The 20,119-nt window shown below is 36.4% G+C and overlaps 1 protein-coding gene across 1 annotated transcript; it reads right to left on the reverse strand.

Annotated features, from left to right (window-relative positions):
- Window positions 1-15,269: 15,269 nt before the first annotated feature.
- On the reverse strand, window positions 15,270-19,591 carry LOC141640711 (uncharacterized). Its single transcript, XM_074449394.1, has 4 exons — window positions 18,569-19,591; window positions 18,144-18,224; window positions 16,538-17,315; window positions 15,270-16,348 (listed from the first exon to the last, which is right to left on the reverse strand). Exons 1-4 carry the CDS (start codon window positions 19,589-19,591, stop codon window positions 15,270-15,272), a joined length of 2,961 nt encoding a protein of 986 aa, XP_074305495.1.
- Window positions 19,592-20,119: the final 528 nt, after the last annotated feature.

A 20,119-nucleotide genomic window follows, 5' to 3' on the forward strand; every position in this document is an offset into this window, starting at 1 on the left:
TATGATAATATGGTAGTCCGAGAATGGATAAGATAATCTCTATTTTTTTTAGGGTTTTGATATATATATATATATAGAGGCAAGATCCGGTGAGTTCACCTATATATTTGAGTCCATGAGTCCATAAAACAATATCACACACTATACAAAACAATATCACGAATTTTTTTTTTCGAAATTTTTTTTTTTCAAAATTTTTTTTTCGAATTTTTTTTTTCAAATTTTTTTTTTCGAAATTTTTTTTTTCAAAATTTTTTTTTCGAAATTTTTTTTTTTCAAATTTTTTTTTTCCGAATTTTTTTTTTTTTTTTTTTTTTTTAGCTGTGATATTGTTTAGTATAACGTGTGATATTGTAATACAAAATAATATCACGATTTTTTTTTTCAAATTTTTTTTTTCGAAAAAGTTTTTTTTTTTTTTATAGATGTGATATTGTTTAGTATAACGTGTGATATTGTATTACAAAACAATATCACGATTTTATTTTCGAATTTTTTTTTCAAAAACTTTTTTTTTTTTCAGTTGTGATATTGTTTAGTATAACGTGTGAAACTGTAAGCTGTGATATTGTGTAGTATAACGTGTGATATTTTATCATGGACTCACGGACTCAAAAAGATAGGGTGGACTCATGTGATCCTAATTCTATATATATATATATATATATATATATAACCCATTGGGTTATATTTGAGGAACTAATTATGGAAAGTAGTTTTTAATATATGTATTAATTGCACTGGGTTGTGTATAATCATATATTATATCAAAACAATAACCGTCACCTCCTTTGATTGCCACGTGTCATAGCCCCTTCTGATGTCATGTGTCACTCTCAACTTTATTAAAAAAAAAATATAAAAAATAAAGAACGTCAATCACGTAAACATTGCTAAAAAAACTAGAAGTTGTTGATTTTTAACATATTTTTACATATTTTCGGTACAATCTTTTAAGAAGAGATTTGCTCAAGATTATATTTGTTACCCAATTTAACTGGTTGAAAGTATAATTTTCGGTATACTTTTAAGGAGATATTTGCTCAAGATTATATTTGTTACCCAATTTAACTGTTTAAAAGTATAATTTTTTAAATATTTTTAAAATATCACAAATATGCCAATTTTATTTCGCCAAAAATCTCGCCCAAATCAAGTCGTTTATCACACAAAAAATATTGACCTAATAATTAATTGCCTTAAATACCAAAAATTATGCACTATAAAATAATTAATTTGATTGCCTTTAAAATACTACATAAATTATGTCTAAAGTAATAAATTTAATCATTAATTGCAAGAATTTCAAGTGTCATTATTGACAAGAATATTGGCCTAATAATTAATTGCCCTAAATATCAAAAAATGTCATAACATAAATATAATCAACAAGTTAAATTCACGGCATTATAATTTTATTTTGTGACTAATTGGACGTAATTTTTAGGGCAATTAATAAAGGAAGCTTTTTACTATTTTGTCACTAACTGGACGTAATTTTTAGTCTCTCATATCCTTATAATTTTATTTTATTTTTGTCTCTCATCAACTTCAAACATACTCATTATGCTTCCTACTATTTTCACATTCTTCATATTTTGTCATCTTTAATCCTTATATGGAGTATATTAGTTGTATATATGATATAACTATGTACATATTACTCTATGTTTTGTGTATTTTAAAGTTGTATCTTCCAAGTTCCATCGCATAATATATTGCAGGAAAAGATGATACTCCGTATATAACAAAAATGGATATTGCATATCATTCTCAATAAAATCTCTCTAAATAAATGGATGTTTATCGTTAACTATATTCATGTCTCATATTTCGATTAGAGTAAGTATTTGGATATCCAACGTATTAGATTATAACTTTTGAATGTGCATGTAATGTTGTAGTGTTGGTAATTCGATTATATTAATAAAATTATTATGAATTTTTTTTTCCTAAAATCATTTCAAAATAGAAGTAGGGTAATAAAATGGAGTATATTCCCTCTATTTTGGTCAATTTATTTGCCTTTTATTTTGGAAAGATAAGGAAAGAAGAAGGGTCATTATTAGATGACAAGTACAAAATGGGGAGAATTCAATTGCCTATTAAAGACAAATCTAAAATAAAAAGATACAATTTATTTGTTTGCCTTTTGTTTTGGGAGAAAGACAAGGAAAAAAAGGAATCAACTATTAGATGATAATTAGACTAAATTATGTGGGGAGGATTCAATTTTTTTTGTTTTGACCATCAAAGATTAATCTAAAATATAAAGACAAACAATTAACTGTGACTCTTCAAAATGGAATAAAAAAAAACCGAAACAGATCGAGTACCAACTACCATTTCATAATCTTAATAAGTTTATCCTCCTTTTTCTATCTCTATTTGCAACAATTATTTTATTAAAAACATTTTTAAAAGTTCGCACATGGTATAAAGCGTTTCTTTACGAAGTTATTAACATGATATACGACACATGTGTAAGCATGATATAAGACCCAATTATAAACCTGTAGATTATTCACGCTCATAAATATACAACATGGTTGTAAATATAATATGTAACACAAGAGTGATACTCCCCCTATTTTACTTTTAATATCCTATTTTTTCTAAAATTTATTCCAAATTAACTGTCCTCTTTATAAATTTATTATGGTAAATAATTAAATTACGGATATTGCCTTAAGTGACCAGCACTTCCTTTCTCAAAGTGACATTGGTCTCATTCTTTATAATACTAAAGGATAAGATTTTAATTTATTCAATTTTTTAAATCCTTTCAAAATACTCTCACAGTTCTGATCAATAGTTATCTATTTTCTTTTTTAGGTGTATCGGTCGATAATTATCTATTTTCATTTTTGGCATATATTTGTATTTGACGTATTAATTTTAATTTTTATACGTCCACACGTATAGGAATAAGGGTTTTTCTAACATGTGCCTTAGGAATAGAACAATAGAACGAAATATATATAGACTAGACAAATTATTGTATTTTATTAATGAATGACCATTAATGCATAAATCATTATTGTGATTCTTCTCAACCAATTCCATAAAATATATCAGATCACGAGTAATTAATAGATAATATAGAGTCATTAAAAAATTATTAAAAAATCAATTTAAATACTTCATATTATTTTCAATTTATATAAATTGAAGTGACTTCAAAAAACTATCTAACAATTAATGCATAACATTACGATAAAAAGATAATGAGTACTCGACCGAGTAGAGCCTACTCGGCCTGTAATACTACGGATTTTATAAGCTAAGTACTCGACCGAGTAGAGCCTACTCGGCCGAGTAGTGCCAACAGTGTAGTTTGTTTTGGTTCTGCCGAGGAATACTCGGCCGAGTATACTCTATACTAGACCGAGTATCCGGTTTGGCGTGTAATTATTCAGCGGTTGATGCGGGAGTGTTTAGGGATTATTTATTTGTTAAAACAGTTTCTAAACGCCATTTCACAACCCTAATCACTTTTACAATATTCTAATCACTCCCAAATCTCCTACTGTGTATGTAATCATCGTAGCTTTTGCATTCAATCCTTCATCCTTTCGTCGGTAAGTCTTTATTCCCATGTTTGATGATGATTAATTCTAGGGTTTGCCTTTAATCATGAATTGGGGAAAATGGGGTTTTGCAGTTAGTGATTGGAACTATATGATTGTTGTTGTAGGTGACGATGTGGTAATTGTTATGCATTTGTATGGTTGATTGCAGCGTAAGCGGATTGCGAAAAGGTAGGGTTTCCCTACTCAGTTCTTGTGTAATTGATTTGAGATATTTGTTGTATTGTGTATGATTGTTGTCTGCTGATCATCGGAGTGTTGGTGTTGTGGTGACGGTGGTGATGTGGTTGTGTTGTGACAGTGGTGGTGTTGTGATAGCTGTAATGCTGTGGTATGTGTGATTGTGGTGGAGTCACTTGCGGGAGTGGCTTCACACCCTAGTTCGCCCTCCGTGGAACCCGTCACGGGAGGGGATGTGCACATTAAGGGACAGGGATTGTTAGTCGCTCGTTGATGAGCTGGACTAGGTGGGGATGGGCTGCGGTCACCCACTGGCGGCGAGGATTACCTGTTGCGATGGGTAATCTGGCAGGGCTACACACTTTGGTGTGTAGTCGGTTAATGTGTGAAATCGGGAGACCGGGGATGGAGGATGATCAGCCGGTTATACACTACAACAAATCATCACTTGCGCCACGAATTATGCCACGGGAACTCATAATTCGTGGCTAAATTTTGCTTAGCCACGGGAAAAACTTATTCATTATTTTGGAAAAAAATTTATGCCACGGGATAACTTTTCCTGTGGCAAAAAGTCACTTCCGCCACAAATTAGGCTACACCCGAGGCAAATAATCATTTTAGCCACGGCCGATGTCACACCCATGGCGAAATTTTATTTAGTCACGAATTGTTCCGTGGCAAATATTTTTTTAGCCACGAACAAACAAACACCCGTGGCGAGTATCTTTTCCGACTTAAATCTGAATGAAATTTAATCAAATATAATAATATGAAAATACATTTGAATATAAAAATTTAGAAACACTTTGATTAATTTAATTAATATTTTTTATTGTTTTATTTATTTTAATAAGAAATTTTAAAATTTTATAAACTTATATGCAAGCAAAGAATAGTTTATCGTCTAATTTTTTGATTTTTTACAGATCACATTTATGTTTTGTAGGTTTTTCAAATTATTGATAATTTAAAAAAATTGTTTTAATATATACTCTGTTTATTAAAGTCGTGAATTTCTTTTACTTTTTTAAATTAAACTTTATAATCTTGAATAACAATCTTAAATGATCGTATCACATTTAAAGATATAGCATATCAAATTGAATAAAAAAGTTATTTACCATCTATCTTTGAAAATCCAAAATTAATATATTGTTAAACTATTTCATTCAAAATTTTATTTCCAACTTTATTTGTAGGATATTTATAGAAAAATTTGAATTTGATATAAAATTTACGGAAATTTCCCATGGTACCCTCGAACTTTGCCAGATTACGCATGGTACCCCTTATTTTAAGTTTCTACATATGTTGCCCTTGTGTTTACCTTTTTCATTCCCAGAATACTCTTTGGGGAAATTTCGTCATAACGTCGTTACTCCTATAAGTAATTTGATGAGTAATTATGTATGTTATGTTGTTATTGTTATATTATTTACGTACTAAATGTTAGTTTATTAGACAAAATAAGGATTTAGGTATTATTAGATGATGAATTGATAGTGTATTAGATAACAAAAAAAGGCGTCACAAGGCATATGAGTAACGGCGTTATGACGGAAGTTTGTCAAAGGGTATTCTGAGACTGAAAAACGTAAATACATGGGTACCGTAAAAATTTTACGTAAAATTTAACTTGCTGAGAAAAAAAATTGGGAAATTTTTTTCATTGAAAATGAGCGCATCACACGGAAAAATATATAAATTATAATAATTTAAAGTCACATGTGCAAATAGTGTGAAAATTTTAAGAAAAGAAACGATAAATCATAACAAAGAGAAATCAGTTTAGGAAAATAAGTGATTCTTTTGTACAATAATCTTTTTCGTGGTTTTTGGGTAAAAAAGTGACTATTTTTTGGTTAATAGTGATCACTTTGGGGAAAAAAGACCTTTAATTATAAAAAAAAGTCATTATTTTACCAAAAAATGGTCTCATTTTTTTATATCGCAGGTATAACGGTTATACAATAGAATTTGCGAAGAAAAATATACGAAAATATGAGTACATGAGAAATGAAAACAAGTATGTCGATTAACAAAAGAAATAAAAAAATGTTAGGAAAACAGAATTAATTTTACTTTTTGGAGAAAATGGTTTTTGATTTGGGCAAAAAAATGATGTCAAAAATCATTAATCGGGAGGTTAATGTCGAAAATTTAATTGTTTCGGCCAAAATAATGTTTTTCCCACAAAAATTGTAAAACATGTAACATTTATGTAATTAAATAGTACTAAAGGTAAGATTTGAAAGAAAAAAAATACTTAAAAGGATTCAAAGTGCTAATTATATCAACAAAGGTAACATTCAATTTCGGTAGCACATCAAAATAACTCTACGGTTAAGCGTGCTTAGGTGAGAGTAGTGTTGGGATGGGTGACCTCCTGGGAAACCTCTTTGATGCTCACAAATGCAAGACCCGTGAAACGAAATAACGTTCAAATGAATCAAGTTAACTAGCGAATCAATTACCTAGATTGTCACGGTTCCGTATATGATAAAATACCCATTGTGAAAAATAAATAAATTATTTTACGTTTTATTTATTTAATTTTCATATATATTATTTGCCACGGGAATTATTTTTTCGCCACAGGAAATTTCTTTGGCCACGGGAGTTATTAGCCACGAGAGAATCCGTGGCCAAAAATTCAATAATAGCCACGTTCTTGTTTTTCCCGTGGCTATCTCTTTGCCACGGCCACTTGCGCCACGGAAGGTATTCCCGTGGCAAAATGATTTAGCCATGGAAATTTAGTACTTGCGCCACGAATTTGGCCGTGACCCAAGTGCTCATTTGTAGTAGTGATATTATTTGTTTGTCTTATTTGAATTATGCGGTAACTGACCCCGTGTTGTTGTTTTGTAAAACCTGCGGTGATCCATTCGGGGATGGTGAGCAGATATGACAGGCAATGCAGATGGTTAGTTATGGGACAAACATGGGGAGACATCACTTCGAGTCTAGTTTCCGCCGTTACTAGTTTAGCCATCAATGATTTCAGTTGTATTGAAGTTCTTACACTTTTAGTTGTAGTTGATTTGAGATAATGTATTCGCTAACTCTTTATACTTTAATAAATGTTGTTTGGAAATTGTAACTTTGATATACTAACCTCGGGAAACCGAGATAGTAGCAGCCTTTCATGCTAGGGTATTCCTTGGTAAGGTACCTTGGTATGAGGGGGTGTCACAGTGGTATCAGAGCCGACAATTCCGGCACCTAAAACTAATGAACCCAATGGACTTAGGGAGTCTAAATAAAATGAACCCGGGGAGAGTTGTTTGGAGCTACCGCAAAGACTCGGGAGACGTCCCGAAGTCACATTAAGGCCCTTACGATCTCAAGCCGGTCACATGGGGGGGGGGGAACTATTGTATGCTTGAGTTCTGTGAGTTTTATATCTATAGTTTGAACCTTGTGCATGGTTGGATGAAATGATGAAAGAAGTGGAATGTGATAGTTGTTGAAAGATGCATCGAGGATTGTTCATGTTAAACTTTGAGAAGGAATATGTTGGCATGTTAAGTATTGGAACATGGTAAAATATGAAAGGTGAATTGTGAATCTGTATCTGATTGATATTGAGTATGAAGAATGTGATCAAGTTATCTGTTTAATACAATGTTGAGCATGAAGTATGGTAGTGGTACATGTGCATATGAACATGATGATTTTAATGCTTGATTGTTGGTAGAAGCATGTGATTAAGGTCATGCATCTATATATGTAAATGTCGTGTTTAATTTTAATGTGAGTATGATAAATGTTCAACTATGTACTGGTTTTTAGAGTTATTGAATTGTTATTGTTGCCTTATGTATGTTCAAGTTGTTTTGGCTTAGGAAACTTGATTTGTATAAAGAACGATTACGGAAGGGTTGTCTTAAAACTGTCATAAGTCGAGTTCTAGAAATTATATTGCTGTAATTCCAAGTTGAGGTGATATCTTGTCTTCTTACGATTCTAACGATAGGTCACACGCCAAGAATGACCAAGTAACGAGTGAGATATGACTGTTTTACGAAAACTGGACGATGCTGAGAACTGTGTTGGTACTCGACCGAGTAAAGTAATACTCGACCGAGTAAGGGCTACTCGGCCGAGTATTCCCAATACTCGACCGAGTAATCCTCTGTGATAATTGTGTTCGCTTCTGGAGTCAAAAACTCGGCCGAGTAATATAGTTACTCGACCGAGTACCCTATACTCGACCTAGTATGCCATGTACTCGATCGAGTACTTCAATGGGCGGTCATTTTGAGTCGGTAGTTATGTTCTTACGGTGGTTTTGAGTCGTAGGGTATGTATGGATGTATGTTTTGAGTCTTAAAGCGTCTTTTTTTTATAAATGTGACGGTCTTGATACGTAAGTTACCGGATGTTATGGCAAGGAGCATTCCGGCTTGCGAAGGACATGTGTTGGGTAAGGAATACATGTGTTGATATGTGGTTGTGAGGGATAGTGGAACAAGAAAAAGTAGATTGATGAGCTCATTGAGACAAGGAGCATGTTTTGTGAGATATGATGAGTGATATAGTCATGGGTTGAGTAATATAAAAGTAAGTGCATATGGGCAAGGGTGATGTAAGTGTAAAGAAACGTGAGAATGAAAGATTGAGATGAGTGATACGAATAGTGGCGTATTGGGATGTGTAAGGATTTATGGAGGGAGACGGTTTGGATTGAGTTGCTTAAGGATATATGTGATAAAAGGTCGCTATAGAGAGATGGAAACGAATAGTGTATAGTGAGGTCAAGTTATGCCACGATGAGTAGATAGCAATTTATTTGGGAATTTGGAATATCACGATGTGAGCCTAGTGAGTAATTCTTTGGGCAATTAACGGTATGAGATGAATTTTTGGTTTTCTAGTAATGTAAAAAGGGAGATGCAATTGTTTGAACATTAAACGTTGATTTTATGGATAGATTAGTGACAATTAGGAGTTATAGTATAATGAGAGAAGACCCATGGTAAGAAAGAGTGAGATGATATCGACATAAAATAATGGGATTTGAGTTTGGAGCAATGTGAAGGTAACCGGAGCACTAGAGAGTTAGATAGAAATAATGAAGAGTTGAATTATTAAGGGAGTTTGTCGAGGGTAAAAGAAAAGAATAAGGGGAGTAAAACTAGTAACATGTTCACCGAGGTTATGTGATATAAAAGTAAGGAATCGTCGAGATGTATGATATTATCATGAGGATTTGAGTTTACAGTTATATAGAAGTTCCAGGACAACATGATAATCATGAGTTTCGAGGAATTAAAGAAAGCAAAAGTTGGGTAAAGAATTTGTACGATATGAGATTTTGGGTGGTGAGTCGGGTTACGATACAATTAAAGATGGAATTGGAAATAGTGTTGAGGTGATTTTTGTTGATATATTTGATGTTCGTTGTTTGGGATGATAACCAAAGGGAGGAAACGGATTGTTATATTAAGAAGTGATAGTAAGAGAGTAGTCACATGAAGGATGTTAGTGTCATAGTATTGTCACTAGTGGTTGAGGATGATGTCATTTTAGGGAAGTTAGTTGTTCTAATGAGGTTGATTTTGTGGAGGTGATTAATGTTTGGTTGTGAGGGAGTTTAAGGTATGGATATATGAGGTATTCGATGGTAGTTGGGTACAGATGATATGGCTACGTTCGCCGGGTGATGATAATTGTGTGTAAGAGAAGATATGTTATGAAGAGCATCTGAGTTAAGTCTGGATAAGAGATATTCATTGTCAAGTGGTAACTTACGTGATCAGGATTGACTAGTTGGATGTGATTATGGGTCTAAGATGTATATAAATGTTTGTGTGAGGTTGTGACCTCACGAGAAGCGGTATGGTGTGATAGTTATAATGTTGTTATCTGAGTGTTCTGTAATATATGTTGGATACGGTAACTTAATGGAATGATGATCAAAAGTCATAGTTTGGGTGGTCTGACAAGACTGGTTATACTTGCATGTGTATTCATGATATATGTTTATTCCATGAAAAAGTATGGATGGTATGCATGAGACTCTTGTCTATTTATTCCGTATGATATATGGTGTTGTGATTTGGTAAAGCAGTCTTGAGTAAGTTTTTCTTGTCCGAGATGTTATATTGAGTTAGTGTTTATGGGATTGTGTATGTTGTGATGTCTATCGGTGTGGTTGTGGTGCCTCGGGTGGTGATCCGGGCATGGTACTTAGTGTTGGGATGCGGGTATTTTCGCATTGCGGTGCGGCTGTTGGTGGCGGTATTGCGACGCCGTCACCGGTTGTGGTGGAGTAGGTGAGATGATTATGATACGAGTTTTCGAAAGTGCATACCAGTTAAACATAAATTGTTGTTTTGTTTGCTGCTGTTCCTTGTGAGTTTTGGTTGAACATGTAGACTGTTGTTTTGTTTGTTGATGTTTCTTACCAGTTTCAGTTTGGGAATGAGGGTAGAGTATGATATGAAAGAGAGTTGTATATGTTTTCGTTGTTGTCATGGTATAGTGATATTCTGTTGATGGGACGCGCTTGATTGTGAGATGTTATTCTGATAATTTTGATCTTGTTTTAAGATGAGGCATCGGTAGTCATAGTCATGGCAAGTGATTCGTGGAATATGTATTGTAATGATCTGAAAGCGGCAGGTGGTTCATAATCTTTTGTTGAGATAGTGAGTGCAGGATTTCGGGAATTGGTGTCATGTTAAGTTATGTATGAGTTTTGCGGTAATGAAAGAAAAGAACTAGAGGATCTAGTGTGAGTGTACGTAATAAGTGTGGAGTGTGAGTTATGCTTTTGGTGATATGAGTTTTATATAGTTTATATAGAAAGGTGTGTCATGTTGCGGTAATGTGGAAGAGTTGAAGTCTTGGGTTAAGTTAAAGATTTTGAGGTATAGGTTAGGGGGTGTGACGAGTGAATTGAAGGATGAGAGTTGTTTAAGTAAGAGAGCCTAAGATATATGCATGGCGACTGTTCAGATTATAAGTGGTTATCTTTGACTTGCGGTGGTGATGGGGATAATGAGGAAATATAGCTAGGATTTAGCATTAGTGAGTTACGAGGACGTAACATTTATCTTAAGAGGAGTAGGATGCGATAAAAGAGATTTTGATGGTTGTGCATATGGTAGTATAATTGGAAGTAGAGTGTTGGTGTAACATAAAGGACTGATATTTGTTTATTTTATTTTATTAAAGGTCATGACCGTGCTTGTAGTAACGTACTTCGATGTTTAGGAATGAGAGAATATTTCAATAGTGTTGACAGTTGAATGATGATGATTATGAGTCCGATTGTTTGACAGTTGGAAGATGATGTTTATGTGTTTGAGTAAACTTCTAGGACGAAGTTCGTTTTAAGGATGGTAGAATATAACATTCCGTTTTGATGGTTGATCTTCTTTTGTGGATTGAGTGCTATTGAGTGTTATGGAAGTGGGACAAGGTTGGCAACATTATATTGTGGTTATTTGGTAATGTTATGGAGTCAGTATTGGGAGCCTATGCTATAGTTGAGACGATATCGTGAGCCATGTTGTGGAAGGAAGAGTGGTTTGTGGAGTTAGTGTTAAGTGTCCATGTTTTATAGGTTGGGTTGGAACTTCGGGGATGAAGTTCTTTTTAAGGGGGGAAGACTGTAATACTACGGATTTTATAAGCTAAGTACTCGACCGAGTAGAGCCTACTCGGCCGAGTAGTGCCAACAGTGTAGTTTGTTTTGGTTATGCCGAGGAATACTCGGCCGAGTATGATGAATACTCGACCGAGTAGAGGATACTCGGCCGAGTATACTCTATACTCGACCGAGTATCCGGTCTGGCGTGTAATTATTCAGCGGTTGATGCGGGAGTGTTTAGGGATTATTTATTTATTAAAACAGTTTCTAAACGCCATTTCACAACCCTAATTACTTTTACGATATTCTAATCACTCCCAAATCTCCTACTGTGTGTGTAATCATCGTAGCTTTTGCATTCAATCCTTCATCCTTTCGTCGGTAAGTCTTTATTCCCATGTTTGTTGATGATTAATTCTAGGGTTTGCCTTTAATCATGAATTGGGGGAAATGGGGTTTTGCAGTTAGTGATTGGAACTATATGATTGTTGTTGTAGGTGACGATGTGGTAATTGTTATGCATTTGTATGGTTGATTGCAGCGTAAGCGGATTGCGAAAAGGTAGGGTTTCCCTACTTAGTTCTTGTGTAATTGATTTGAGATATTTGTTGTATTGTGTATGATTGTTGTCTGCTGATCATCGGAGTGTTGGTGTTGTGGTGACGGTGGTGATGTGGTTGTGTTGTGACGGTGGTGGTGTTGTGATAGCTGTAATGCTGTGGTATGTGTGATTGTGGTGGAGTCACTTGCGGGAGTGGCTTCACACCCTAGTTCGCCCTCCGTGGAACCCGTCACGGGAGAGGATGTGCACATTAAGGGACAAGGATTGTTAGTCGCTCGTTGATGAGCTGGACTAGGTGGGGATGGGCTGCGGTCATCCACTGGCGGCGAGGATTACCTATTGCGATGGGTAATCTGGCAGGGCTACAGACTTCGGTGTGTAATCGGTTAATGTGTGAAATCGGGAGACCGGGGATGGAGGATGATCAGCCGGTTACATTATTTGTTTGTCTTATTTGAATTATGCGGTAACTGACCCCGTGTTTTTGTTTTGTAAAACCTGCGGTGATCCATTCGGGGATGGTGAGCAGATATGACAGGCAATGCAGATGGTTAGTTATGGGACAGACATCACTTCGAGTCTAGTTTCCGCCGTTACGAGTTTAGCCATCAATGATTTCAGTTGTATTGAAGTTCTTACACTTTTAGTTGTAGTTGATTTGAGATAATGTATTCGCTAACTCTTTATACTTTAATAAATGTTGTTTGGAAATTGTAACTTTGATATACTAACCTCGGGAAACCGAGATGGTAGCAGCCTTTCATGCTAGGGTAGTCTTTGGTAAGGTAACTTGGTATGAGGAGGTGTCACACGGACGTAGGGGATGGTGGAGGCAAGAGGGGGATGAGTAGCTGGAAGACGTATGATATGGATTGCAGGGTGATGGTTAGTTGTGAGGGCTGCTGAGATATGGGTTGAGAGGGACGTTGTGGTTCGAGGTGTTTAGTGGAGTGCAGTCATCACTGTGATGAAAGGTCTGTTGGTAGGTTTCGAGGTTGTCAAATCAGTGATGAGAGAAAAGGTAAATAATTGAGAAAAGAACAAACAAGCGGGATAATATGATATAAAACGTACAACAATGAGTAAAATTAAATGTATAATGCGTAAATAAACAGGTTATGAAATCTACAATATTTTTAGATTTACTTTTCAGATTTTGCTTTTCATAAGTTAAAATGACGAGGAAAAAAAAGCATAGTACTTCACAATTAAGCAATACAAACTTATAAAAAGTATATGGGTAGACCATTTTTTAAAGTTTAATTAGTAATTTACTAAATTCAAAAAGTAGTTTACTTTTAATAATACTTTACGTTACCACCCGTGCAGTGCACGGGTTCAAAAACTATTTATTTAAATACAACCCAATGAGTTGTATATATTCATTTACTCTCATAATTCTTTTTTTTTTATCCATTTACTCTTATAAATAATACTCATTTCGTATTTATTATTTATTTCCATTTCATCACTTCCTTTTTCTTTCTTAAATTTTTATCATCTAATCGACCCATAATTAAATCTGAATTATTAAATAGATATGAACTTCCATTTCGTATGATAGATGAACCATCTCAACCAAAACCTTAAGGTGATGGTTGAGGCCCAACTATTATATTTAATCCTATTACGCCTCTCACTCGAGTGCCAATTAGGCTCGAAGAGTGGTTAGTGCACAGACCCTCTCATACCATGTGCTGAATTTCCACTTCGTGAGTTATTGGAGTCTGCCAGGATTGACCCGTGACCTTCGGTCACACTGGCTCTGATACCATGATAGATGAACCATCTCGGTGATAGTTAAGGACCAACTATTATATTTATTTCTACTAGAGTATCTATGAGCATAATGGGATTTACCTATGCAGAGCACAGTGGACTAAATGGCCAGTTAAAAATCACAAATAGTATAAAGTCAACTGATAGTGAATTGAGTAGTAATTAGAGAAGTCATTGAAACTCGAAGCCATCCAAAAACTGACAAAAGAGCAGGATCAATACAGTTTTGTGTAGAGATGCCCAAGCATCATTAATAGAACCAGCTACACTTAATTAGCATTGTTCTCATTAAACAATTATAATCATCCATGTGTATTTACTATTTAGGACCTTTGTATATTGTTGCCAAAAAAAGTGATCCATTCTAACTATACAATGTATTCGGCCTGACCCAGCTCAATCCGCGTGATTTTTTACTTAGCCAAGCCTCAACATCTAGTACAAATAATGGTCCAACTTCACATTAGCTACTTAAAAACGGTAAAACGACACGAGCTGAGTGAGCTCCTTCCTTGCGACGTGACCGTGACCGTGACCGTGACCGTGATCGTGACATTGCCATTTTCCTCAGCTGTTGTCCCTTCAATCAAGGGCCATGAAAAGTGATAAAAAAGAAACGACAGGAAATCTAGTTATGAAAAGCTAAGGGCTATCAGTAAACTAGAAGATATACATACATACTTGTGTACTCCCTCCGTTCCAGTGATATGTTTACACTTCCTTTATTTTCCCCTCACAAAATAAAGGAAGTGTAAACATCTCACTGGAACAGAGGGAGTATATAAATGGGCATCAGCTTTTGCTAAAGGGACTCCAATCTCACATGCACCCCAACAATATTAGGACATTAGAGCGAGCCTAGTACAATTAAGAGTATCCGAGGATAATTTCATACAAAGTTGTAATCTTAAAGGGTACTTGAGCTAGTTTTTAGATGAGAATCTTACACTTTAACAAAAATGTCATCTCTAGGACCAGGGCCGTCTTGGAGATTCAAGGGCCCAGTGCAAAATTTAAAAATGAGGCCCCGTTGAAACGTCGCGGAGTGAAAATAGCTGTATATTTATTTTTATAATATTTGATTCGGTATTGTTTGCTCCCCGTATTTTATCATTACTGAAGATAACTCGAAAATTAAAGATTGTCTTGTATTATTGAAGGAAATCATGAACTGCACAATCATTAATCATTATACATCACAGTAATAAATATAAAAATCACAACAATTTTTTAGTCAACCAGCAAAAATTATAAGAAACAATACAAATTATTAAAAAAAAAAAGAAAAAAAATCTCACAAATTAAAAGGTGAGAAAATATTTGATAAGCTAGAGATAGGAAACATTTCTTATTATTTGAATTATGTTTTTCTGATGTTACAATGATAATGTCTTGCGGTATTTATACAAACCCGACTACCATGCCAAAGGTCATTATTGAATACTGTATTTACATCATATAAATTTCCAAAGCAAGGTTCATTGAACTATGATGATTGTCACTGATGGCAAGGAAATGGTACATCGTACCATAATTTCCGTAACACCCCCCCTCAAGTTGGAGCATGTAAATCAAGAATGTCCAGCTTGCGAAGAAGGTAATAAAATTGTGGTGCGCCTAATGCTTTGGTAAATATATCAGCAGGTTGTTCATGAGTAGATACATGAGCCGTGCTAACAAGGCTTTCAGAAATCGCGTCACGAACAAAGTGGCAATCAATCTCAATATGTTTTGTACGCTCGTGAAAAACAGGATTATGAGCGAGATGTAACGCTGATTGATTGTCACAAAATAAGCGCATAGGCAGGGACAACGAGACACCGAGACTGGAGAGAAGGCCCTTGAGCCATTTTAACTCACAAACAAGAGCGGCCATGAAGCGATATTCGGCCTCGGTAGAAGATAAAGAAACAGTAGCTTGTTTTTTAGTCTTCCACGAAATAGGCGATCCGTCAAGAAGGACAATCCAGCCGGTAGCCGAGCGTCGAGATAACGGACATCCACCCCAATCAGAGTCACACCAACCATCGATAAGAAACTGACTATCGGAGCGTAAAAAAATACCTTGACCCGGACTACCCTTTAAGTAACGAACAATACGTAGCGCGACAGCCATATGTTCTTTGCGTGGCTGGTGTAAATATTGAGAGAGCACATGAACAGAATAAGTAATGTCGGGGCGCGTAATAGCAAGATAAACAAGACGTCCAACGAGACGTCGATAAGGTTCAGCGTCCTCCAAAACAGCGCCTTTCGCCACCCCAAGCTTATGATGTTGCTCAAGTGGTGTGGCACATGATTTGGCACCGAGTAAACCTGTCTCGGAGATTATGTCAAGTGCATACTTGCGTTGGCTTAAATAGATGCCTTCGCTACTACGAGATACCTCAAGACCCAAAAAATATTTCAGCTGCCCAAGATCCTTCATATGAAAACAATTGCCCAAATATGTCTTGAAAGTAGCAATAGCAGAAGAGTCATTACCCGCGATGACAAGGTCGCCAACATAAATGAGAACAAAGAGACGAACAGCACCACCCGAGTAAGAAAACAAGGAATAATCAGAATATGACTGAAGGAACCCATAATCACGAATGGCGGCAGCTAGCTTAGGGAACCAGCAGCGGGGAGCTTGACGAAGACCATATAAGGATTTTTTTTAAGCGACAAACTTCCCCTTCTTTTCCCCGGCTAAAACTAGGAGGCAACCTCATGTAAACTTCTTCACTCAAATCACCGTGAAGGAAAGCATTATGAACGTCCATTTGATGCAGTTCCCATTTTTTGATAGCGGCAACAACAAGAAATGCCGTATTGTACCCATTTTAACAACGGGAGCAAATGTTTCCTGGTAATCTAATCCTTCAATCTGATGATTACCAAAGACGACAAGACGAGCTTTATATGTTTCAATAGAGCCGTCCGATTTATATTTGATGCGACACACGCAACGACAACCAAGAGCCTTTTTATTAGGCGGAAGATCGGTGAGTTTCCATGTGTTATTACGTTCAAGGGCGTTAATTTCATCACGCATCGCGGCACACCAGGCCTCATCCTGAAATGCTTCCTTGAAGGAAGGCGGTTCGACACCGGCTGTTATGGCTGCAAGAAAGTGACGCTGTTTCTCCGAAAACTTATTACAATTAACATAATTGGTGAGAGAAAAAGGTGTACCTGAGGGAGACGAAGGGGAAGTCGGAGAGCTAGATTGCGGAGATGGACTTTGTGCAGTGTCAAGAACATAGCCACGAAGGCGGGAATTTGGAATCTTAATGCGATGACCACGACCCAAAATGTTCTCGTTCGTGGGCCCCCTTTCGGTAGCAACTCCAGTGGTGGTAGTGGTGGTGGTTTCAGCGGTCGAAACATCTTCGTCCGTATTACCAGAAACACCAACTTCCGTCCCGTCAGACTCATCATCCTCATCCGAAGGAACAAGTGTATCAGGGGGGTCATTATTCACGGTAGGGGTATCAATGTCATCATTGAACGGGGTAGTAGAAGGAGGCAAATCAGAGGTGAAAGCAGGGGGTAAATCAGGGGTGTATGGGAAAATGTGCTCGTGAAAGACGGCATCACGAGAAACAAAATAAGTCTTTGAGTCAAGGTCATATAATTTGCATCCTTTTTTATTGTGAGGATAGCCAACAAATATGCATTTATGACCGCGCTTAGCAAATTTATCCCCTCCCGGATTTTGGTTGTGAGCGAAACACAAACACCCAAAGACACATAAATTTGAATAGGACGGGGGTTGGCCGAATAAAATTTCATAGGGTGTTTTTTTATCGAGCAAAGCAGATGGGGTACGATTGATTAAGAAAGCAGAGGTAAGGATACATTCTCCCCAAAATTCCCGAGGTAAATTAGCCTGAAACCGAAGTGCGCGGGCAACATTCAAAATATGACGGTGTTTACGTTCGACACACCCATTTTGTTGGGGTGTGCCTACGCAAGAATTTTGAAACAAAATACCTCTGTTGAAAAAATATCCCGCCATACAATTAAATTCGGTGCCGTTATCACTACGCACAATTTTGACGGTTTTAGAAAATTGGGAGGAAATCATATTGAGGAAATTCAAGAACATTTATGTAACCTCGGTCTTATCATTCAATAAATAGACCCAAGTAGCACGGGAATAATCATCAACAAGAGTCAAAAAATATTTGGCCCCGGAAGAAGAAGCAATACGATACGACCCCCATAAATCACAGTGGATTAATTCAAATAAATCGGAAGCCCGTTTATCATTCAACTGAAAACTAGAACGAGTTTGTTTTGAAAAGTGACAAGCCTCACAAATAATGTTTTTATTGGAATGAAAACTACTAGCAAAAGGGATAACTTTGACCACTTTATCGGAAGGGTGCCCCAAGCGTTGATGCCAAAGGGAAAGAGAACTCGTAGCCACTTGATGAACCTTTAGGTGATGCTCTGCACTAATCCAATAAAGTCCATCCCGTAGCTCACCGACTCCAATCGTCTTCCTCAAAGAACGATCCTGAATGAGACAAGAATTTTTAGCAAATTCGAAAACATAGTCACGAACCGATGTAAGCCGTGAAATGGATATCAAATTACATGTGAGGCTAGGAATATATAAAACATTATGCAAGGTGAGAGATGGATTAATATAAACCGAGCCCACAAGTGTGGACTCGACGCGGTGTCCATTAGGAAGACCAATGGGCCGAGGGGTATCACGACCTGGTCAAGAAAGCAAGATAAGGTATCGGTGACGTGATTGGAGGCACCGGTGTTGAGTATCCAAGAACAAATACCACTCAGACGGTCATGGGCAGGAACGAATGAGGAGAACATATTAGCTTAAACAGGAGGATCTACCGGTAGTGACCCACGACTAGTAGCATTGTTGCTGCCCCCGGAACCAGAATGTCCGGTTTTAGAGCCACCATTGTTACGCCCATCAGCTTTATAACAACGATAATCAGCTATATTTCGAGGCCTATCGCCCCACCACTCAGGAAAATGATTAGTTTTTATAAAACAATGGTGAGTGTCATGACCTCGAGTCTCACAAGAAGAACAAAACAATTGGCGACACTCACCTCGCTCCTTGTCACGCAAAGCACGCCAATCAACGGTAGAAGGAGCAGGAGTGGGTGTTGCAAAAGCTAAAACATCAGAGACATCAGGAGCGGTCTCAACAGGGGCACGAAGACGCTCTTCCTGCAAAACGGCATGATATGCCCGATTTAAAGTGGGCAGAGGATCAAGTTGAAGCAGTTGGGATCGTAAATTAGCATACAATGTCGCATCCAAGCCCATAAAAAATTGATGCAAACTTTCGTTATCCAATCGTTTCCTAGCGGCAAGTCCGATACCACATTCGCAGTGACCGCATTTACAAGCAAAAGGGGGTTCATGCACAACAATTGAATCCCAAAGAGCTTTCATTTTTCTATAATAAGTTGACACGTCCATACCTTTGGTCTGCTTACATTTATGGAGTTGGGTCTTTAAGCCATGGATTTTCGTGCCATCAACAACCGCAAACTGAGACTCCAATTCAGTCCATAAAACTGAAACATTATCAGGGTATGAGATTGTGTCAAGGAGCGAAGGATCTATCGTATTACGAATCCATTGCACCAAGGTACACTGAAAGACCTCCCAATTGTCGAGGCCAAAAGCATCAGTAGGTTTCGGGATCATGCCATTAACGAAACCAAACTTCCTGCGAGATTTAAGTGAAAATGTCATAGAGTTTTTCCAATCCTCCCAATTATCACGACGGAGGATTACGTTTGAAATTTTGGCACTCGGGACATCGTGAGGCCCGATGTAAAAAGGGTTGGTAAAATCCATTGTAGGTTTAGGAACTGGTTGTTCGTCATCGCCAGCCATGGCGGCTGTTTTGAGAATTTTCGTGATGAAAGGTTTGGTGGGATAGAGTTTTAGGAGTTGTTAAGAACCCGGATTACTGATACCATGATAAGCTAGAGATAGGAAACATTTCTTATTATTTGAATTATGTTTTTCTGATGTTACAATGATAATGTCTTGCTGTATTTATACAAACCCGACTACCATGCCAAAGGTCATTATTGAATACTGTATTTACATCATATAAATTTCCAAAGCAAGGTTCATTGAACTATGATGATTGTCACTGATGGCAGGGAAATGGTACATCGTACCATAATTTCCGTAACAATATAACCATTAACCAACAATGATTATTGAAAATAAATGGAGAGATAAATGGTGTATTCACATAAGTAATAAGTCCATCAGTTGATTATCCCTAAAGAAGTTTATGAAATTTTACATTAAGAGAATCTCGAAATCATACGTTATTGATTTGTTAGACGTTTTAATTATGGAGATAATTAATATTTTTTGGGTAAAAGGGAGAAATTTAAGTAAGTGGCT

This window comes from Silene latifolia, chromosome 2 (assembly GCF_048544455.1).
Source record: "Silene latifolia isolate original U9 population chromosome 2, ASM4854445v1, whole genome shotgun sequence".
In the NCBI taxonomy this organism is placed as follows: Eukaryota; Viridiplantae; Streptophyta; class Magnoliopsida; order Caryophyllales; family Caryophyllaceae; genus Silene; species Silene latifolia.

Bases quoted from the DNA above. Each gene is read 5' to 3' on its own strand.
- LOC141640711 (XM_074449394.1), bottom strand. From the start codon at position 19,591: ATGGCTGGCGATGACGAACAACCAGTTCCTAAACCTACAATGGATTTT. The intron at 18,225-18,568 runs GTAGATCCTCCT...TGTCTCATTCAG, and splicing joins CTAGTCGTGGGTCACTACCG to GATCGTTCTTTGAGGAAGAC. The intron at 17,316-18,143 runs GTTCATCAAGTG...CTTGACTCAAAG, and splicing joins GTGCAGAGCATCACCTAAAG to ACTTATTTTGTTTCTCGTGA.